The 24,173-nt window shown below is 39.6% G+C and overlaps 1 protein-coding gene and 1 long non-coding RNA gene across 4 annotated transcripts in view; one reads left to right on the top strand and one right to left on the bottom strand.

The window, feature by feature from the left end:
* prkcaa (protein kinase C, alpha, a) overlaps positions 1–24,173 on the bottom strand; it is a 178,428-nt gene that overhangs the window by 118,581 nt on the left and 35,674 nt on the right. For all 3 annotated transcript variants that reach the window (XM_046046364.1, XM_046046365.1, XM_046046366.1), the window contains exon 3: positions 2,342–2,424. In XM_046046364.1, the coding sequence (XP_045902320.1) occupies positions 2,342–2,424 (83 nt within the window). The remainder of the gene's footprint in view (positions 1–2,341; positions 2,425–24,173) is intronic.
* LOC123969204 lies at positions 7,655–9,420 on the top strand. Its single transcript, XR_006824677.1, has 3 exons — positions 7,655–7,739; positions 8,261–8,386; positions 9,287–9,420. It is a non-coding gene; the product is annotated as an uncharacterized LOC123969204 (long non-coding RNA).

Genomic DNA, 24,173 nt, shown 5'->3' with positions numbered 1-24,173 from the left:
GTACTATTACAGATCGCTACAAAATTTTGATTCCAAAGACAATTTCATATAGCCTATTTAATTTTTTTTTTATTTGTTACAAAAATCTAAAGAAACCAACATAAGAGCCATAATTAATTCTCAAGACTTTTAATAATTGACGTTCAAGCATTTTCTGCCATTTCATTTTATTCTCCACTACAGTCGGTCTTTCGGTTAGCCTTGAAAATAAATTGGACAAGGCATTCACATGCTCCTAACAAATCAGAAGCAGCAGATAACTAGCTGTATTAAAATAGTTCCGCATACACTAATTTTAACTGTAGCTTTTTTAACAGTTTACATTACATTTCAACAAGAATGTAAAATTTCTCATAAGTAGCAGTAATGTAGTGGTTTGAGAAGCAAGCCTGTGCCCAGACAGACAGCCGCTGGAACACTATGTGAAACTGGGAGATGAATCAATTATTAGGTCTCTCCTCAAATATGGCACCCTCAGGCTCAATCTCAAACTGCACCACTAAATGTGCTCTGTGGTAAACTATAAGACCAGCAATACAGATCAATTCCCATGTCTTACTACGTGGATATCTGCAGCCTACCCTGCCCTTGAAACGGCACCCTGAGGCCGTTGCTGTAAGGAAGAATGTATTAATGGCAAGCTTGTCCCGTCAAACCAAGGATAGCTGCTCATGACGAGTTTGCTACTGAAAAGATGTTGTTGGCATCTTTGTGCACATTTTGTTTCTTCTAGAAAGGGAGTTATAAAACACTGACATGAGTCATAAAATGCAGGTAGCCTAGATACTGCAGATCTTCAGGACATTTGTTGGCCATGGGAGTTATTGCTTCCCTGGATTGCACGCCCGGGAGGCAGCAATGTAATATGTGTGGTTGCCCCTGGCAACAGGACTGCTAAGTACACAGAAATGTATATTAAAAGGGGGTTTCAAATATTCTAATATGGCAAGAGATGGCGTTTTTTAAAATGACAGAGACTTGGTAGGTGGTGGCCATGTGGTGACATAAATTGGACACATTTATAAAATCATAAAACCATACAGAGTGACAGCGTGAACAAAAGGCTGGGAATAATTTAACACTGGTTCTCTAAGTGAAGTCTGCTGAGTCGGATTGGATTTCTACACATTAGTTCCTCTTCTGTGAGGCACTGTGTGTGGGGGGGGGGGAGTTTGCACTTTTTAAATAAGAAACAATTTTAATGTATCAAACAAACAGGAATGAATAAAGAGCTTTTCGTAGATTAATTAACAAATGCGTACTTGTGCATTCTGTCAGTTCTACCCTGATGCTCCTTCACTACTCTGAACCTCAACGCCTGCTCAAATCAAGAATCCCCCAGCTCAGACTATTTTCTGCTCTTACGGCTTCCATGTCATCCGCGCTCTATTTAAGGAGTATGGGTTGATGATCTTGAATGACACACTGACATATCTCCAGTTACAGAGGCCAAACTGTGCTGCTGTAACACTGAGAGGCTGTGTATGCCCGGCAGGCGAGCAGGCATGTAAATGGAGTTTCACACTTAGCGAGCAGGTAAGCTGTGGCTGATGGCAGATAGTTGGTACTAGTAGCCGATGAAGAGGCGAATGGGAGACCTCACTGAACGTGTCATTCAAGAGCTATATTATATTTATCAAGCAAATCATTTGATGATCGAATGAAAGAAATCCTTTAATGCATTTAAGAAAACGACATTTTTGCGGATGTTAACGTTCTATCTAGAGCCCTGATTTTGTTTTAATTGTTATCATAATCAGAATTATATCATAATTCACACAGTCGCAAGCAACCAGCTGCGAGTACACAGTGCCCAGTGACTCGACATGAACATTAACATTGAATTAAATGAATTAGCCACATGTTGCTGTTGTGATTCAGTCATGAGTCGACTGAATTTAACATTTGAATGGCCTTCTTTGAATAGATAATACCAGCGTAAAAGCTATACAACTGTATTATCAATGCAAACTATATGTTTTTTCTTTTTTACTGGGAGTTGATTTTCTGTGATCAATAGTTTATCTGCATCAACATCACAATAAAGTGGGCTGTTTTTCTCATTACAAACATTTACACAGCTCTTGGTGCTTGGAAAGTGGTGCTTGTCAGAGGAGGTTTCAGTTTTCTTCTGCCCCCTACAGTGCTTCATAATGCAAGGATACATGGCAGCTCTACAGCTCTCAAAGAGGGCAAGTGTGTTCAATATACACAGTAAGCAGACCTGGTTGATATGCCAGCATATTGGTGACACTGCGTATGTACTTCAGTATGAGGACAGGAAAGGCACCTCCTCACCAACAAACACGTGAGAGGCAACAGCAAGGCTTTGGTTACTTACGTCTGTGTCGGGTCCCTTATCTGCCCCTGGGCAGCAGAACGTGACAAGCTCATGGCACCTTTTGTGGACCACAAAACAGCAAACTGCAGGGGAACAAAAGAGAGGAGATTAAGAGAGAGAGATGGGAAAATAGATTCAGAGAGAAAGAAATATACAGACAGATGGACAACAACAGACAACAAAAAGTGCAATGGTTAAAATACAATGCATCATTGTTGACAGAGAGCAGAAAGAAATAGAGATCTGATACCACTGAAAGAGACTGAAAAACCACTGATGTCTGGGCTAGGCTCCTTACCATGTGTCCAGATGGCCAGTCCTGCCTGCAGGCTGATTGCTCTTATTGCACAGTACAGTGCCACCTCCTCACTGATGTGACAGGAGTTAAAGTAGACACCACACACACTCGCGCTTTTGCTTGCACATGAAGCACAATCAAGTGCAGACGAAAACATCCACAAACTGACACCATTACTGAACATGTTTCCACAAAGAACACATCCAGGCCTACACACTTGTATACAACTGCACCTAAACACTGTCAGGGCACACAACATCATTTTCATGGTCTCTGTGCCGGGTCACTGAGTGCACTGTATTATGCAGAAGGGATCGACTGATTTGATCCCAATCCCGATTATTAGTAACCAATTACACCGATGACTGATATTTGGAACATTTGCTGTAAAATTTTTAATCTTGGTGTCAAAATTTATAACACAGAACTTTGTTGAAAATAACAGTACTAAAGTTAACTGTCATGTTCAATCATTTTAAATAGTAAATTAAATGAATCAGGGATCCATCCAAGAGACAGACTTGTTAACTATGAGTGATAAATTACAGTTACGGCCGTAGTTATGGTTAACTGGTGTAATCTACACTAATCTCCACTGACTTAGCTCCGTGTGTATGCAGAGCTCGGCTGAGACAGGAAGGGAGGAGCTGCAGCGTGATGGCTTGCTCGTTCTATTGGCTACTTCCACACTATAGTCAGTGTTGATAGGCTTTTATTCGTGACTTGTAACCAATCAGCTAGTACTGTGGGCAGGACATTGTACTCACCACTCTGTGGGTTCGAGCAGACAGAGAGAGGCAGCTGCATCAGAGCCAAAGGAGCGCATTTTTTTATTAATTCATTCAATCGTTCATTCATTCGGCTATCTGTTTTTAAAATGACTGATGCAGATTATTGGAAAATTGCTCAATATCAGCCACGATAATCATCAATCAAGCACGATTATTGGTCGACCACTAGCAAGCAGCCTACTCACAGTGGAGGAAAGTGCCTGTTACTGGCGCTGAATAAACGTCTGACACGAGGAGACAGGGTGGGGGGTGGGGCGAGGTATAAATAACAAAAACTATATATTCTCAATGTTCTGTCTGTGTATGTCCATGTCACCATGGAGGTGTCTAGATACTTGTTCTTTCCACAGTGCTTTCCTTTTGATAGCTAAGAACGGCCCTCCCTTTCCTCCTAAGACTTAATGGTTTCAAGGCCGACACTTGCGGCATGTGATGAAAGCATCTGAATTGGAGGTTTTCAATAGTCTTCACTTAGCACTGAGTAACCCTGAGTAGACTCCATTACTTGTCTGTGCTGCATCAGTGATGTCATGCATTTTCAGAGACCTTGCTTGATTTTCAGTTTAACAGTTTCACTACCGTTTTAAGCAGTGGAGGAATGTAAAGTGCAGAGTCTGTGTCTCTCACTCATGTACATGCATACACCTACATCACTTCTCCTCTTTCCACTGCATCACTCTCCAACAGCTCCACCCAAACACAAATAACTTTAGTGCTTTAGATGAGCTGTGACGGCCATCGTGGCTGAGCAGACGTAGGAGAAACAAGCCTCTCACATAAACCCAAACTTCATCAACAGAAAATCCAAAATAGTCACGACATTGATTGACAGATGACACTGAAATCAAACACCATATGAGATTGTTTGTTTTTCATCATTATCATCTGGACCACTCAAACCTTTCATTCATGGATTGTGTATTCCTACCAGTAAAATACCCATTTATGTTTCCTCATTCAGTCAAAGTCTAAATTATGATTTAGACATGCAAACACAAACTGATTAATAACAGAGCTGCTATTAATTCCCATTAGCATATACTGTATGTGTAATGAGAACATAGTGTGTATTTAAAATGCATTAGATTCTACTGAAATGTGGATCATAAATCAGGTTTATATAAAACATTATATGTGTATAAGTTAAAACTCACAAAGGCATTATCACCACGGATTAGTAGAGTCTGGGCTTCGCATGATAACTTCTGCTTCCATGTCTTCATATGCATGAAGGTTTATGCATATTTTCATTGGTTCTTTGGTTCTAATTTTTTTTCTGTCAACTGACCAGCAGCAAGATTTGTATTTTGTACTTCTGCTACACAGAAAGAAATGTGTTTTTAGGATTCTGCATGCTCACTCTGTCATATGCGTTTTTTATGAGGCAGGCTGCAAAGAAATCAATATTTACTGGCCCACAGCTGCAAGAAACAGCAGGGAATTGGCACTGTCAAGCCTTGCTGGAAACAACAAGATAAAATACATGAAAATGTACTATGATGCATTTTCTGCATTTTTGTTCAAAGTACTAGAAAATAATGGAGTAATTAGATTTATTATATAGAACATGTAGACAAATCCCTTGCAGTGCATATGGTATTTTTTCAGTAAAAGGTTTTTTGTGACACACAGGTTAAACAGCATCACAGTTGGTACTTGGGTCAATACCAACAGAACTGTTTGAATTTCCACTCCAGATTCCAGTTACATAGGTGAAATTCAAAGGCTGTCAGAATATCTACCTCAGCAGTATCATAACTGAGTGCAGTGTGAATACTTGATTAATATGGTTTGCAATTTGCAAGAGACATATCTAAAGATTGGATGCTTTTTAAGAACTTGGCAGGACCAATCGAACCCATTGCAGTTATCTACAGACATGTTTTTCTTTGGAGCATGAACACTCTTTATCTCAGACACTATGGCTACAGTTAATATTAACCCAGAACCTCCATCTGGAGTGAAATACATTATAGTAGTAGTGGTTGTTTCCCTGCCCAGATTTCACCAGTATGAGACTAACCGCAGCGCTGTGGTCACAAGCCAGCTACTATACCCATAATGAGAATATCAGTAATTCTTGGTATTCACATTGTTGGGGACCTCACGTTATGGAAACAAAGAAGAGGCCTACATGTAGGCCAGAAGCCAAGTGGCCTGCATATCAGAAAAAAGCCTGTAAGAAGAGGAAAGGCACCAAAATCTCTCTGAAGACAGGAAGAAGGTCTCTGCCATTTTGAGTGTTAACCCCTTCCTTATGCCTCGCAGGCCTGCACGCCATTTTGGATAATTTCTGATTAGCCACCAAAGTGGTCATTACCACCATTTTCCTCACTCCTTCCCTCTCTATTGTCTCACACACACACACACACATACACGTTTGCTGATTGATGCATGCTTTGTTTAGAATAGCAGATGCTAGCGTGTGTATTAACTTAAGTTGCTGATCATCATCTGTGCTAAGGTTAAATAAATCCAATGTACTTGAGCCATTGCATGCAAATCTTTGTGTATTGTGTTGTAATAACAGCTGGACTCACCCATCACTGTCCACCCTATTACTGTAAAATATTACTGGAATATTGGCATTTATACATAGGCAAACTCCCTTTATAGACTGTTTTCAAATTTGGTTATTGGTCCCTGATTTCAGCGTGGTGCCCCTGTATATATTAATCTTTATTAATTATTGTTATTATTAATGACTTTATTAATATTTCTAAAATATCTTCAGTATTTTTCTAATAACCAAAACTGTCCCTACAAGATCCCAACTACATGTACAGTAATGATGGCAAATCAATACAACCCCAACACATGGACATATCACACCATCACAACTCAACGCCTACTACCTAGCTCAGGGACACAATGGGTCACAGTGGGGGATTAAACCCGCGTCTCTCACAAAAGGCAGGTGTCTTATCCATTGCCCCACCCCCACCACCACCCATAACCAACACCACCAGCCACTGCCAAACCACAAACCATAAACCATACAGGTCATTAATCTCACTAATTCACTACCTCCATAATGCACCATACAGTAAGCTGATAGTAGTGTGAGTAGCCACTACTAGCTCTTTCTTCACAGCAGTGAATTTCTCCTGTGAAATGTCTACCAAACATGTATTCAAAAGCCTTATAGAAACCATTATATTGTAACTTCATTGCAGATTTTATGAGCTGGATTTAAGAGGGGATTCTATGTAGTATCAACCAGCTAGTGTAAAACAAGGCTATGTTAGCTGTTATTCTGTACTCTGTTTTGTACTTCAGCCGACAGCACGTATGCTTATGGTCAGCAATGATCTTGAGTGTGCACTATTTTGGCACCACACTGGTGTTTAATGGTCTTTAAAACAGGAAATCTGCAATCAAGCCATCTATGGATATGTGGCATGTGCGCTGTGGAGGTGCAAACACAAGAGAAGACGATGCACCATGGATGTCAGCTGTAGGGAGGAAGAGGCAGGAGGAAACACATTTTGTCACATTCTGCCTGTCAGCCAGTTGACTATCTGTTATTTTGGTCTGTTGTGTTTTGGGGTTCTGTCTTGTCTGTTGTCCTGTGTCCAGTCTGTGTTTATGGTGAGCTCTGCCGTTTTGTTGTCCGTTTGGTTCTTTGTTAATCTGTTCACTGTGAAGTTTACTTATCTTTACTTACTGATCAGTTTGGTATCTGTTATTTGGTCTGGGTTATTATTCATCTAGTTATTATCTGTCAGCTAGTGTTTAGTGGTGTTTTGGTATTTTCCGTATTTCCATTCTGTTCCTAGTTGAGTGTTGTCCTTTTTCCTGGTTAGTTCTGTCTCTGTGTAACAGTTGGTCCATGTTTTCTGATGGAGTTTTGTTCCTTGTCTTGTGTTCTCTGTTTAGCCTTGTTTATTTCATCGTTGATTCGCAGGTTCTGTTTAGCTCACATTGTACCTGTCTGTCATGTATCTTAGGTTTAGTTCTGTGTCTTAGTTTATGTCTGTGTTTAGTGTCCAGTAACCTAGGTTATGTCTGTTCCCCCAGTTATCACTCTGCCTACCTGTCTCTCTGTTTTGCCCTGCTGTCTCTCTGCCTGTCTGCCTGCCAGCCCCTCTGCTTTCCCCTGCTGTCTCCCTGCCTCGTTAGCCCTGATCCCGGTCACCTGTGTTACTCCCGCCCTGCTCGTTAGTCCCTGTGTATATATGTTTGGTGTTTCTGTTCATTCCCTGTCTGGTCACTGTAGTGTACATTCGCTCTGTCTAGTGTTGTCGTATGTTCTGCAAGTTGCTGCATTACCTGTTCTGGATTTTGGATGTACCAGTTTCCTGTACCCGTGAGTTTTTGTTCATGCCTGTTTGTCTTGCCTTGGATTAAAAACCCTGGAATCTATCTCCGCTCCTGGTGTCTTGCATTTGGGTTCACACTCGAGCTTTGCGCACCCAGCGACCGTGACACATTTTGTATAGTCCAAGGGTCCAGGTGAATTCAATCAGCTGACAACGTTCCACTGTCAATAAATTGTCTACTGAGGTTGGCCAGTACAGCCTTCAAGACAGTGAGAGGGGCATCATATGCCACTTTACACAAACGTGCTGCTCAAACTTAATTGTTCAATGAAAATACCTAAATCATTGTTTTGTGGCTACTGCGCTATTTTTGTTAACAAGGATGCAATTGAAAAACTCTTTTCTTCAGAGATTTATGAAATTGGCCTTGCTTGTTAACAGTATGTGGGAGACAAAGACAGAAGAAAGGTATAAATGTGAGCTGTAGAGGTGGAGTGAGATAAAGAAAGAAGTCAGAGGCTGAAGATGAAGAAGGTCAAAACTCATCATTGTCTGCTTTTTTCATTAGAGCTTGGCGGCCTGTGATCGGTTGTCCCTTGTGGCCTTGTCCTGGGGCAACACATACATCACCTCTGAATCCATTGCAGTGGAATGTCTCCATTAGGGGGGGAAAAGGCTCCAAGCTAGCTTCATAGTAAGTGCTTTACCGTCACGGAATAATGTACTCTATATTTCAAAAGTAGTGAGTGTTTAATGTATTAATTAAGCACATGCATCTAATAAAAAAAGCTACTGAGCTACAAAGCTTTTAAAGGAGACCTATTATACTGCATTTCCAGCCCTATGTTGTAGTTCTGTGACTCCTGACAAGCTTTGCATGATTCAAAGTTCAAAAAGCATTTTCTATCATATACTGGCCCTTCATGCAGGCCTTCATTTCAGCCTCTGTCTGAAACAAGCTGTAGATGCTCCTGTCTCGGAGTACTCATGGCATGTATTAAGGAGCCATCTGTTGTATTTCCTGAAGTTTATTCCATTTTACCACCTGTTAAAGGGGTTTATGGCAAGTGTTTCTTATCTGAATCGAGTGTCTAAGGACAGAGGGTGTTGTATGCTGTACAGATTATAAAGCCTCTTGAGTCATATGTAATTTGTGATATTGGGCTGTATAAATAAAGCTGACTTGACATCAGGGTGAAGGTGGCCAGTTTCTATTAAAAGCTGTTAATAAGAGCTACTGGATAAGGGAATTTGGAGACTGGCAATTTAATAGGTGTAGGTGTGCCAGAGACGTTTTTTGAAATCCTGCAAGAAATGAGATGAGGAATGTGAGGTGTTACCTTTGACAACGGCTTAGTCTTTTATTTATTTATTTTTTTGTGGATTTTCCAACAGGTTTGTTATGATAACTGGATATATTTGTCTGCCTCTGACCTAATTTCCTTACATTCCGGACAGGATTAATTTTTATACAATATGTCAGAGTTCCAGCACAACAAACAGTGAAATCACTTTTCTTCCCAAAAGATAGCATAGATGAGATTCACTCCTACACCCACTCTGGCAAATCAGTTTCTTACAATTTTTTTTCCAGGTCACAAGTTCATCAGAGCAATTTCCTGGAGTCTTGAATACAGGCAGGAAATGAGAAGGGGATGATTTAATTCAACAGTTCTTAGGTATGTAGATGTGAGGCACTTCACTAAAACAAAGGAATTGTAGTGGAGAAAGCTTTTAGATCTACCTATCAAGCCCACTTACACTTACAGCCCACTGGTGCCCTTTACAATGCATCTCTTCCCAGACTGGGAAGCTTTCATTATCCCCCCCTGGCTCTTTTCTCCACTTGAATGCCTGGACCAGTTTCACCACTGTCACCAAACAATGACAACACCAACTTCATGGCCATGAATGAGAATGACAAATCATTAAATAGGAACAAGAAAGATCTGAACAGGCCAAAATGCTAAATGGCAATGGCTTGGATAAAGGTTTTTAGTCCCTGCTTGATATAGTTACACATGTCTATTTTTCATTTTAGAGCTCTGTGATCTGTGGATCTGGTGATCCAGTTGTCTGGCCAAAACACACATTACAAACTGCGGAATTTAGTGAAGAGTATGCCTCCACACTGTAAATATGTAGTTTTTAATTTAAAACCTGGACCAATCAACTTCCAGTACATGTTTGAACTAGGGCACTGAGCCCTCACACAGGAAGGCATAGTGTTTACATGGGTGTAATGGGCATATTAAGGGACTCAAGCACACAAGCAGAGTCACTGGCCTGTCACTGTTAGGTACTGAAATATTATGCAAAGTACTACAGAATACAGGTTTACACAAGGGTTAATCCAAATGGTCTGCAACTCATTGTTTCATCTCAAAAATAAATTCTAATGTTTCAGTGTTTCTGCCAGAATTATTTTTTTTTTTAAATTCTTGTAGGAGTGGAACTGCATAAATGTCATCACCACCAATTATAGGTGTGATTGGGGAATCTCCTACATTCCTGTCCATAAATAGACATATTTTATACAGTACTGTGGTATTAAAAGAATCTGTCAAATGTGCCATTGTACAGAATATTTTTATGCAAGTCTGAAAAGACCTTATGACTGTTACAGATGATATAACAAGACAATTATCAGATTTTAGCCATGCTAGTGGCATGGCTTTATGGATGGCAATATCTGTCAGTCGATCGCTCCACCACTTTGGTCCACTCTAAAATATCTCAGGAACTATTAGACATGTTACTGTGAAATTTGGTACAGACATTCATGTTCCCAAGAGGGGGAAGCCTACTGACTTAAGGCATTACCTTATAGTACTAACATGAGGTTGGCATTTTTGGTTTTAAGTGAAATATCTCAACAACTATTGGATGGATCGCCATGACATTGTGGTGTGTACTAAATATCATGGCAATTCATCCAATAGCATGATTCATGCTTTTAAATGTTTAAGCATTTAGCCCAAAAAGGAGGTGCCAGCACAACAGCCTCATGAAGCAGCTACCATATTCTCTTAGTTGTCTTAATAAAAGATAATAAGTATCAGTGTACTTTCAAACTGAAAGCAAAACAAAATTCCACAGCCACCTCCAAGACTACCGGTTAAACCTTATTGTCACACTAAAGACAATGTGATGTTTGAATGTCTTGTCTTTTAATTTAATTTGTCTGCTTTTTTGTGTGTCAACCCCAGGAACTATAGTTGTTACTGCTGTAATAACTAATGGGGATCCTAAAGAAAAGTGTAAAGACAAAACTCAGTGTAACAGTTGTTTGGAAATTATGAGTAAAATCAAAATTCTAAAAGTAGCAGTACTACTAAAGCCATCACCTGCAGCGATTATGGCTTCAGCAGCATTTGCAGTGATGATGATAAAGTGATGTTAAAGGTCAACAACACTGAGATGGCTGCTTCACCATCAACACCATAAAGCTTTTCCACATGATGACTGCATTCCCTATCATCGTAACTTAAAGGTCTGAATATTAAAGCTGACAACATTGTGCATCACTTCGACAACAGCCAATTCATAACAGGGCGGTCATTGATCATCTGAAGTAACACCATGGCAGAAAATGAATAGAGACAATATTGTGCTTTTTGATTTATTGCTGCTTTGACTTGGCTCTAACATCCCCACCTCTTAAGTAAAAAGGGCTGTGGACAAGTGGCAGCTATTGTGGACATTGATTAAACTCCCTCTCCAAGTCTCCTTAATTGCATCCATGTAATACTAAATAACAGTCATCACTGCATAAATCAATAAACCTTGTACTGTTGTAGAGTCTGCATTAAGTTTTTCATTGTCATGCAAATACTGTAAGTTTATTAGGTAGAGCGACTTGGTTTTCACTAAATCTCTGTGATGACTAAAGTTACTTTCAATCAAGCTACTTGGCAGCAGTTTTCTCCTCAATACTTAAAGAATGTTATTCAGTTTCAAGACTACAGAAGGCAGAGGAGACCAATAGTGCGACAATATTCATGTTCTGTTTATGTTTGCTGTTATATTTTGTCTTGTGATCGTGAAAAGTTTGAGTTATGTCGAGGTTGCAAAATCCCTTTCAAAGAATCAGAAGAAAGCGAAGCCTGATATGTCAAGATCATAAAAACAAGGAGGCCATAAATATAAAAATACAAGCAAGTCTTTTTGGGAGAATCAGTTTGGTTTCGTCTTTTGTTCATAGCCCATGAGCGCATCATTACTGAAGTAAAGCAGAGCCATTACCAAACATTTTTATCCTGAAATTCTCTGCTTTGTTTATTCCGATATCAAATATCATACCAAAACGTACTCAGGTGAGGGACAATCCACAGAAATCACAAGCACTGCAAAACTGAAAAACTCACCATGGTTTTTTAGTAGCAACAATATCTTGGTTATTCAAGTTACGGTACAGACCTTCCTGTGAACATTTTTATTAGAAGTAAAACCAACTCTTTGGCGCTGTTGGGAGAGGATTTTGAATTGGGATTTCTCCAAGTAGGTGCAGTGGAATCTTACCAAATTTACACATTAGGAGGACATTAGGAAAGGGATGCCATGACAACAGTGGACTCACCTACTCAGGAATTAGTTTGGTGAAAGGTCAAATTTCAGATAGAGAAATGTAGTTGTGCTTTATTTGACCTTAGAGGTTAATTTAAACTGAGATTCCTCAAAGGTTTAAAGGAAAATATTAAAAAATGCAGTGATAAAAGAGGAGATTAGGGTTTAGCAATCACAACAACTATTAACTAAGCTACTAAAACACTATCTACATAGCTAATAGTTAATTAATTTTTATACATCCTGTGTGTGCATGATAACCAGCGTACGCAACCTTTTATTATGCGCGCATGCACCGTTCATGAGGCCACTGGTGATCGCACAGGTCGTAGCATTTAATTCACATAATTGTCATACACACCAAACCATCCACTGAGCAGAATTATATATTATGTCATTAAAGGTTCAGTGCATAAGTTTTAGTGGCATCTAGTGGTGAGAGTTGCGAATGGCACCCCCCTCTCCTATCCAAGCGAGTTGTATAGCTGCGGTGCCTGAGACAAGACAAAAGATGTCCCCTGTGAGATAGCAGAGTTGTCAGTCAAGAAATGAGGTTTCTTTAGATAGATATATTAAGAAATTATATTTACTTAATTATTCAGTAAAAATATGTTTTTATGAATATTATTATTTGTTCATTAATAAACAACAGCCACATCAAGAAATGAAGTGCTACATGATGTTTCATACTCCTGTAATACAGTATTTTACAACTTGGGAGGGGTGGCTCATCTGGACTAACATACCAAAGAAAATGACATCTCACATCTCTGAAACACTGTCACATCTTGTGTATCAAGTATGGCCACTGACATAACATGGAAATGTAAGCCTCACTGTTTCTGAACCACAGTCCATTATAAACTACATAATACATGACGTTTACAAAGGCATTTGGACCAGGTGAGGATCAAGGCTCCTCTCGCTTTGCTTAATTAATTGCATAAGCAATCTCCAACTCTTACCAAAATGTCTTTTTTATTTTTTTAAAATACAACAGAAACACAAAGTAGTATTGACAGCCATAATTTCAGCTTGTGGTAAAACGGTGCAACGTTTTTAATGGGAATTTAGCATGTGAAAGTACAAATTACACATTTGTGTGCACAGCGGCAAAGCACTATAAATTTGCATTTTTTTAATGCAAATTCGTAAAGTATTCATCTTTGGTCACTTGACAGGCACACGGTCATGTTATGTGTCACTATTAGCAGTAAAATAAATACATGTTTTCCACCAGGGCAGTAAAATCTGAGCTTCCCTGCTGTGACCGTTTTATTGCCAATTATATTCATCAGCAGTTTGTCTCAGGAAGGTAGAGCACATTTCTGTCCACGTAGCAAAGCCATAACAGAGCGCTGGAGAAGAACTACATTAAATTACAATCCAATAACATATTTTTTCTACCAGGGCAGTAAAAGTTTAGCTGGCTGATCTGAGCTTAGATGCTGGAAGCTAGTTTTATTGCCTATTAGTGATCAGCTGATTGTCTCACTAACGTAACCGACAAAGCCAAAACAGAGCGCTGGAGGATAACTACATGAAATTAATTGGGCTGAAACAATTAATTTATTAAATCGATTAATATAATGTATCGACACAAATTCTTTGCATCGATGCTTTGTTTAATCCATGTAACTATAGTACAGCACACTGTTTCCCCCGGACATTTCTTACTGTCGCACATCATGCTTACGCTGTGACACAACGTGATTATAATGACGCTGTTTGTAAAGTGGAGGAAGAGAGAGAAGATAGCGATGGACAAAGAAGAAAGTGTCCAAAGTATGGGATAATTTCAAGCTAAAGAAAACAACAATTCTGTAATGTTACAGTCCGTCCACCGTAAAACGAAACTTATGTCGCCTCGGCAACAGCACGATGGCACCTGATCAGAAAGCACTCGGTATTCTGCCAGCGGACCACACACAAGGTAACTGTAACAGCAACTTTAGCATTTAACTGAAATCATGATTGATTGTAGAGTTGAAGGCTAGCCAAAGTAAGCCGCAATCCTCAGCTGTAAATGTACACACGTGCGTTTGTTCTCTTTTTTGGGTCATGACTTGTAACCTCACAGTCATGAGTTAACTGGGTGTAGGGGAGCTGCACCTTTTTACTCACCTACAGCTCTCTCTGTTGCTCAGACAATCCCTGCTACCTGCGTGTGCTAATCCATCCTTTCACCCATATTCTTTGTCTTTATAATTGCTATCTTTATAATAAACAGCTGTTTCGTGTGCAGGATCGCTCATTTCCTGTTGTAGATTTCACGTGTGTTTTCTTGACAAAATGTGGTTTGGAGACCAGCGTCGAGTGACACAGCCACTGTCAGCTCCTGTAGTGTGTGACCCCTTTCACCAATCATGTAGTGTGAACGCCACAACAACTTCAAGACTCCCGTCACAAGACGGCAAGTTATGTAGTGTTTCCCAGAAATATTTACACTTTATACTTTACAGTTTAGGGCAATGTCCACATCATAAACTTTGAAAGTTGACAGGGCCCATCTTGATGCACCATTAGTTTTGTTTTCTGTAATACTGGTTGGCCTTTCCTGGAGAAGGTGAAGGTTTAGCCTGGCCTTGAATACTTCTGAAGGACCAATGCTCATGGACCATGTCCTCTAAAGGATCCAGCCCCTGAATTCACAAACAACTCGGTCAGTATACATCACATATACAGTATACTGTGCGAACAGGCACACACCTGCACATAGTGCACAAAGAAAAAGGAAGAGAAGAGATTGTTTTCTACTAATGATGCAAAACAGTTACAAGTAAGGAAAGAGAACTATAGCCCACCCCAAAGCCTTTATATTACACTTTAAGTACTTGCCTTGAAATACTAAATGTTAAGAGAGGCATGGGCATATTGGGAGAAAGCAAGGACAGTTTCCAAGGAAACAAGCCATAATGAGGTTATCGTAATAAGTCTTGGGCATGTAATGAATGGAGCCACTCATATTGCTCTGAGAAAGACAGGCAACAGTAAGTACGCGTACTGAGCATGTAGACATAAAAAAGTTGAATTTTGGTGGAGGTCCAATTGGTATTTTTTGATTGTTTAAATGACAAGTATTACTCTCATATATTACTGAAAATGTTGACATGTCTGTTTCTCGTGCAAAACAGGCCTGTTTTACACAATCACTTTAGTAAAGAAAAAAAACAAACTATAGTAGCAACCGGAAAATACAGGTAATTTCTGAACATGAACTTCCAAAGTTAGTGCTAATAAACAAAAAGCCTGAAGCTGCTGCGATCGCAACTTTGCAGATACACAACAAAATACACACAGAATCAGGCCATTTAATCAAGTAATGATCCTGACTTTATTGACACGTCATATGTCAGATGGTTTACATTTAGTGTTATCTGCACACTAATGATGCGACCTTTCTTTCATCTGCTTTATTACAAATAGTAGATGCTGAAAACGAGGCAGTGAAAACTCACAGGGGAAATGTTAATTTACAGAAATATGATTCATAGAATCTATCTTATCAAATAATTTAGTCTTATGGACATGTTTTGCAATGTCTCCGGAGAATTATTGGCAATGTCCAATCATTTTCTGGTTCATACCCATCAGCTATTCGGTGCATTCTGTCTCACTATCCATAAACACTGCGCAATGAAACAGAGCTCAGTTTGATGTGATGCTCAGACACCCCAACTCAGGGTCATTCAGGTTCAGCTTGGTGTTTAGACACCATTGCAGACATTCTTTGCCCATAAACAATTAAATATGAAATATCCCCACTGAAGAGTTATATGAGAGTTCTGGCAGTGTTGAATGTCTTCGCTGTGAGGGCTGAGGCTGAATTCCATTCCTATAACTGCACTATGCAAATTCCAGACAGACATTTATGTAACCAAGATCTAAGAGGGAAAGGTTAATTTGCTATAGACACAAAAGTATCTGAGGGCCCTTTCAACTGTCTCTGTACACTGAATATGTATCTTAAAACACCAATGCAGCTTACGGGTTGAAACCTTCGACAAATTTAGTTAAATTAAAATAAAAATTATTAAAAGTCGTTTGTCTGCGCATAAGTGATGCGCAGATCACAGTTATATCTGTGGGGACCACTGATAATCCACGAATCGGGCGAGCTGGGTCCTAAAAATTTACATTCAGATTAATAGATGGGCTGCGGGTGGGTGAAATCAGGTGAAGCATCTGGCTAACCAGAGGAGGAAGCTAGAAATCCAAGCTTGTAGTTCTTCCATACCAACAACTAGCCTATGTCAAATGCTGGTGCCAGTAGAAGGAAGAACTACTATGCAAAGTCAGCTTTTTCTGTCAATATTGCACTGATGAATTTATTTCTTAAATCAACTGGATTTGCCATCGCTATTTATTGGATGTCCACATGCTAAATTGTCTGTTTAAAAGAGATGCTGTGCACAACACACAGCAGCGTAAATTTCCCCGAAATGTCGACAGGATCTGCCAGGATCAGATGTTAATGTGGTCACACACACATTCCAGGTTCATTCAAATTGTTTAGAGTAAACCAGCTGCCCTACTAAAACTCCATCAGAGCTGTCTAAAAAACCACACACTGCTGTATCCCAATTGTCATAAAGACGTGAGTTCTAACTACAGTAATGCTTGTTTACATGACTGACTTCCTCCCCCATACATGAATTCGCCATGCTCTTTTTGAACATTTATACACAAAATCCAAATAAAATCAAGCTCATCATCCTAGCACAAAGTTCTTGAGATCCTAACTAAATGTCTCAACTGGGCATCGAGCCACTGCTGGATGAGATTTTAAACCCTGATCCAGTCCAGCTGCTGTTAAGAGAGGAATTATGTTGGTCAGGTTCTGAATTCAAAATGGCAATTAGGTTCCATTGGTTATCAGTAGCTCCTGAGTATAGCAAAGACTGTGTGGGGATTTAAAAGGCTTAATCAATGCTCAGTTCAAGAAACATGAATTGCTGATTGTATGAGTGATGTCTGTAAAGAAAATGCACAGGCATTTTCTTCACTGGTAATTGGCGGGAAGTGAGAAGAAGGAGTCTGCACACATAATGGCCATTTGTGAGGGAGGGTGGTCAAGAGGCATGGCATTTAATGGAAGGATGTGGATTTCTGTCTGCACAAATTACACAATGAGCACTTGAGGGAGAGCCCTTGTAGGTATAACAATTACAATCAGCCATAATGGCAGAGTCTGACAGATAAGACAGAAACAGTATGGCAGAGAGTCAGAAGTAGAGCAAATGTAAGGGGGAGGAGGGGGGGTGGTGTCTGAGGTGAATAGGGCCCTACACACAATAATCATCTTATTCTCCATTCTAACTGTGGCCTTAAATGGCAAAAAGGTCAACAGCATTTGTGAGCATGCCATGCATCATTTATGATTAGGGATGGGAAATGTTAATTTTTATTGATATTGATACCATTATTGAGACTGCTAAACGATCCGAGTCTTTACCTATAACACTATCAATACTTTACTTCACCGTCTCCACCAACTGGTTCCTGAGAAATGTCTGACTGACTTATTTAAAGGTAAAGAAAGCCTTTTCACACATGACTGACTTCCTTTGAAGAGCCGGGGAGCTTTGGGATTTAAAATAAATGTCTCAGTAGACATTAACAGCTTCTCCAAGAATCAAATCAACAGATAATGAAGCTCTTCTTGGGCAACACAAGTATAACAACCAGTGCACAAATATACACAACTTGAAAGTGTGTAGGTACATAGAAATCTATATGTAATTCTCATTTCCTCTAAGACACGACTACAACTTTAAAAAGTTGAAGTTAACTAAGGCAAAAGTTTGGTATGCACATAACTCCAGTGGCCTCTAAAATGAAGAGTGAAAAAATGAGCCGGAGGACTAACTGCTGCAAACAACAGTGGACTAGAATTTGGCTGCACACCCACAAGAACATCTTACTGAAGGAATAACGTTGTTACGGGTGTTCAGGGTTGTAGCCTCTACAGATCTTCTCTGACATTAAAACGCAAATAGCTCATGTGTCCAAAAAACAACCCTATTGGCTGATCCAAGCGAATTATCATCACTGATATTTCTTCAGTTCTGGCTCTGTTTGTGTGTGTGTGTTACATTTGATTCTAAATACAGAGAAAGACAAGTCCAACTGATCACTGATGGATACAAGGGTGAGCAATCACATTACATTTATTCATTTAGCTGATGCTTTTATCCAACGCGACTTACAATTGCTATATATGTCAGAGGTCGCACGCCTCTTTCAATAAATGCCATGGTCATGACATTTAAAACAAAAAAATGTACACATTTCCATCTAACAAGCACATGTCAAAGTCAATTTTAAAGCAGATTATAAACCCTTGTTGACCCTACTAACCAGCAAGACTGTGGGGAACAAAGTGGGAAACTCCCACGTAGCAGTCAGCCTGTTCTCTAGTGTGACAGACAGGTTCATGACAGCACTGGAAATGTACACAAGCCCACCGAGTGTGAACATTTGCTCTCCTATGAGAACAGCTCTGAGCAAGTGAAGAATTTCTAGTGAACTTGTGTGGAAATCTGTAGATGGACGAGGCTGTTCTCTTCGTCGGGGACTCAACACTTCCAGTTGAGCACATCAGTGGTTTAACCTGACCTGGCTTTGTGCCATCTCTCACACTCTGTCTCCTCAGCCACTTCAGCTTCTTTGGGTATGGACATTTTGTACAGTGAATATCCCTGAGGACACTGAATAATGCCACAACTCAGTTATGTGGAGCAAAAATAGAATAGACTGAACAGTCCTGGGTGCCAAAACATTTTTTTATTGGCTAGAACACCAGTGATATTAATGAATAATTAAAAGACTAAAAAAGTAACATCTCTTGACAAAACAAAATAACTTGTGAGCAAATAAGCAATCAGCAACCTCGGTAGATATCATGAAATCTCAGAACTGTTATAATGTAGCAATTATTAGCATACCGGCTGCACCTTTATAATGAACTGCTGAGAAGTGCTGGCTGTGTGATTAGGAGTGGTCTGGATCCCAAATATAGTGGAGTCTTCCAGGCTACGTTACAGGGTTGCATTGAGCTTCCTGGTCTAAACGACAGTATTGTTTGTCCACGAGCAGCAATACCTGGGCTGTCATTGGTTGCCATGACAGGGCTATCTTTCTATATGGAAGCCATTTTTCCAGTCTATATATTAAGTATGAAACGAGACGTTCCAACATTTTGGTAAATGGTAGCAATACAAATAAATGGGTTGCCCATATAAACTGTATATGGGAAGCGCTGATGTCATAGCATATCATTAGATGGGATGGAGCAAATGATACGTTATAATATAATGTATTTGCAGTATCATGTCCATTTTTCTTCTGTATCCTTTTCTGGCAAAAAACAAACACTAACCATTATAGCTACATAATATTACTTATTCATTGATTTAATGGATCCAGATAATAACTCCAGACCTTTCTTCCTTCATTCACGCAAGATAAGACTGCTTACAGTGTGTCAAGTGAACTGCTGACCTCCTGATTCACTGTATCAGAGGGTGATTTCACCTTGATCTTGAGCACTAAACTGTACCACAGGCACCATGATGATATTGGCCTCTTAGCAATGACCTCACACACATACACATGCGCGCGCACACACTGATCCTTTACTACTGTTAATGCAACACGAACAGCCAGTCAGTGCCAGCTTAGAAAAGCAAATACCAGTACTTCACTTTTAAAATTATTTTCACCAAAGTGAGAATGGCATCACATTTCCGCTATGTTAAATAAAATGGCATTTCTGCACCCAACTAAAGGCCCATAGAAGATGAAAGAATGTATTTATAAACACAAGCTGCTGCAGTGTTTCTCCAGAGGACAATCTCATACCAACCTTGTAGCCCTTCTCCCAGCAGGCTCAGTGGGCTGGGCCCTGTTTCCTGTTTCAAGCTCCAGGCTAGTACGAGGGAAGGCACATCTGGCTTTTATTTGGACAGCTTTTCCACAGCATATACAAAAGGTTTTACAATGGCCAAGTATACAGATTTTTTTTTGTTTTGTCCAAAGTTATTGATCATTTGATATTAGGATAGACTGAGGATACTGGCAAACAGTTCAAATGAAATGACACTGTTGATCTCTGAAAGGAGATCTTGGTACTTGTCTGAGACAAGCTGAGTCTACTGCACTGTTCATTCCTGGCTGTCACCCACTGTAAGAGGCAGATGATGTCATACTTTAACATCCTGCATACATTCATTGTCGAATTTGTATAGCAGCTAACACAGCTGGTAAATGCCATCTTAGAAATGCAGTCACACACTGTAGATATAAAGTTGGACAAAAAAGAAGCTTCAAAATATGAAGCTTATTTAGAAGACAGAACACATTGCATGTTTATAACCCATCATTCACTTTTTATATAGCATTCTCATTTGCAGATGTATTTTTACATGTTCGCATTTTGACCATACCATTTCACTCTTCAGGGGATACTGCCTGAGGATGACTCAGAGTCGAATGAATTAGCACAGACTTAGTAAACTCTGTCCAAACTATTTACACGGCGAATTTAACAATCAAGCATTTGTAGCCATATAAAATGATAAAGAAACATACAGATGGGTGCACAACTGTAACTTGGTCCTCAATAACGAAAAATAAAAAATATTTGCTGACAGAATACTTTGAAGTACATACTGCATTCAGTCTATAATCAACAAACTTGCAAGCAAGCTTACCCTGGCTGAGATTTGAAGTAACTGATAGGGTAGAGTCTTAATGGGATTTCAAAAAGGCAGGATTAATCCAGAGCACAGCCAGTAAACTCTCTGCAGGGCAAGGAAAAAAAACCCAGGGAGGCAAGAACTAACATCTCCATTTGCAGTAAAACAATGCATTTATTGACCAAAGGCCATTTTGAGTTTTGGAGAGAAATAAAGCTTTGAGAGTGAATAAAACGACAAATAGTTGAGTGATAACTGTCTTCTACATAAAGACTGAAACAGGACTCATATCAGAAAAGCAAAAGCTAACTGTAAAGCTCTGCAAGCAAATAATTAACTACTAGTAGCTGGCTGAAATGAAAGCCTCTAGATTTCAGCATGCATAATACCAATTACACAATCCTCTCAATTTGTGAGGATGTTTCCATCTGCTTGTGTGCTTCAGAATTTTGTTTACACTAGGAAAAGTTGCAAAAGATATTCTTGACAAGGAAATGAGCTGGCATTTTGTCAACAACGCCCATGTGAGCTGAGAGTTGATGAAGAGATACGAATCTTGGATGATTTCAAACATAAAGTTTACTAAAATGAACTAGAAAGATTTTCAACGAACGTTAAAGTTTTTCTGGGAAATTGATTTGTGTACTGTGCATGACACTATGCGATGTTACAGAAAGCACAACATTTTTATAACAATTTGCTTTGCACACTGAGGGCCGGGACCTCTCAAAGCAGGCCCTAGGAGAAACTTCTGTCAAATTCAAGAAGAGCTAACTTGACATTTTCAAGGAACAAAAACAGCCCACCCAGAAACACAAAACATATTTGTGAAGACACCGTGTCACTGTATTTTTATTTTAACCATTCACTGACATATGAGAACATTCCCTTGTCTTGATGATAAAGGGATAAATTTTTATCCCATTCAATTATTTTTTAAAGCCTTCCATTACGGGTGACACGTTAACACTGTGACACAGAAGGATATCTCTGCATCAAGAAGACACATCATTGCAAGACAGTGTAAAGGTTGTGCCGAAAGTGGCACTATAAAATGCATTAAAATTCATTTTCTAAACCATTCAAGGATTTTACCATAAAGGCCAACACTGAGACATCAATAGCACATCGACTAGTGAGAAAGCAACCTGCAGCTAACATGTAAGCTGCTGTAGTAGAGAGCAAGGAGACACTTTTAATGGTGGTTCGGTTTTGACCTGGGTCATTTTCAGGGGGTATTGACTGTCATTTTATTGTGTTGCGTGTATTATGTTTATTAGGTTAGAGGCACTAAGTAAGTGTGGTCTACTTCTGATCATTCCATAAAAAGAGCACTTATATTTAAATATTATGTGCCAAACCCGATACATATTATTTATACCATATTCCCATATTATTTTCATACTACGCTACATTCCATTCTCCAAAACAATAGATTACTTTATGTATTTCAGTGCAGGGCAATAATGCTGGAATGAGTTACTGCTGATAAAGTGCTGGGTGGGAGAGCTACTTGCAACAGGATATCAGCGAGGGCATTCTCATTCATCTACCCATCTAATTAGTCAGTTTCGTGTCTGCTTTGTGCAATTACAGCTTAAGAACAGTTTCAGTGGCAGCCAGTTTCAAGTATAAGTTAATCGGGGGGTCAAGGCTGTGGTGCTGCATGAGCAGGCAAACACCTGCCTACTTTTGGATAAATGACAAGGTTTATGCGGAGGAGGATGAAGGGGAGAGAAAAATGAGTGAGATGATGAGGATGTAGACAGAAAGGCAGAGAAATGAGTTTGATGCTTTCTGCGGTCTTGTGGATCTGCAATGGACAACAAGAGGCTGATCTCAAAAGCACAAAACACTTCATCCTCTAGACTGTGTCTGTCTTGAGGCTGAAATTGGACCCACATCCTGCAATTTTGAGGTCAGACAATACGAACTCAGGGGCAGACAGTCTAAAAGCACCTCATCAGCTCTCACGGCACCCCAATTACATTTGACAGGAAGAGTTTCAAATTAGGGGGATCACTCTGATAACAGCCACACAAGAAAAGCTGGATGTGCTAATTGATCTATTGTGCAGAGGAGCAACATCTACTGGATTCACCAAAGACAATGTAATGGTAGTATCAGAGCTATAGCCTTTCTCTGTTCGAAAAAATAAAAACGTCTAACCAGTAGACAGCATAGTAATATAAGGACTAGATATAGAGGGGTGTGAGTATGTTAATACAGGAATGATTCAAAATTACAGTATGTGCTTGTATGTCAGGAAAGAGAATGTGTCTTTAGTGTGATTGGAAGTAATGGAAGAAAATAAGATTACAAGACAATATTTTACTAAGAAAAACTGTGTTTTCACATTAACCAGTCCCTACAGTCTAAAAATAATTACCTTAATAAGAATAACACAGCAAGACTATCACAAGCTGCAATACAAGCAAAGAGGTCCCCTTACTGTGGCTTGGCCTCGGCATACAGCATCTATGAAATAACTGCTGCGACTCTTGATTTTAATGTACCCCCTGAGCGATCGACTGTGCCGGTCAACTGCTTCTGAAAAATACTCGTACATCACTCATTGCCTGTTGCTGCATCCTAATGGAAACTAACCCCAGTATCAATTAAATGGCACACATTTTAGTAATGCAGGGGAACCCTGAGATGTGAAGTTAGGAGCCATCACTGAGGTGTCTGCCCTCGCCTGCATCTTCTTTCTATCTTCACAGGCAGCACTGCTGGTGCTTAGTACACAGTAGATCTTTTCCAGCTGAGTTATAGCTCCATATGGAGCCTAATACATCGATCTCTGATAATACCCCTTCAGTTCCCGGTATTGCTCTAGGATATAAATTATACTGAACGACAGAATAGGCTAATAAATAGAAAACACTGTGACACCATTTCAGAGAAAAATTGTTTTTTATTGGCAGTACTGTGGGATTTCATTATTTCAACGCCCCCAAAATGCCTGCAAACACTTCATTTCTGTCAGCTGAGGCCAGAACGCAGAATAACTCACAGGCGTGAAAACATAGGCTATAAGTTGTGAGTTAATGATGGCAAGTTTAACAGTAGCACTGTTTAAAATAGGAGGTAAATATAAAAAGGAGCTTTATTACATGGTGAAAACTCCTCACGTGAATTTGTAATATTACAGCTAGATTTCTACACTCTTCTCCTTGACTCACTCTATTGACCCTGTTGCAATAGAGCTTTTCT

Source organism: Micropterus dolomieu, linkage group LG04 (genome assembly GCF_021292245.1).
Source record: "Micropterus dolomieu isolate WLL.071019.BEF.003 ecotype Adirondacks linkage group LG04, ASM2129224v1, whole genome shotgun sequence".
NCBI classification, from domain to species: Eukaryota; Metazoa; Chordata; class Actinopteri; order Centrarchiformes; family Centrarchidae; genus Micropterus; species Micropterus dolomieu.
Note: the sequence above shows the minus strand (reverse complement) of the source record. Positions and strands in the feature narration are given on the sequence as shown.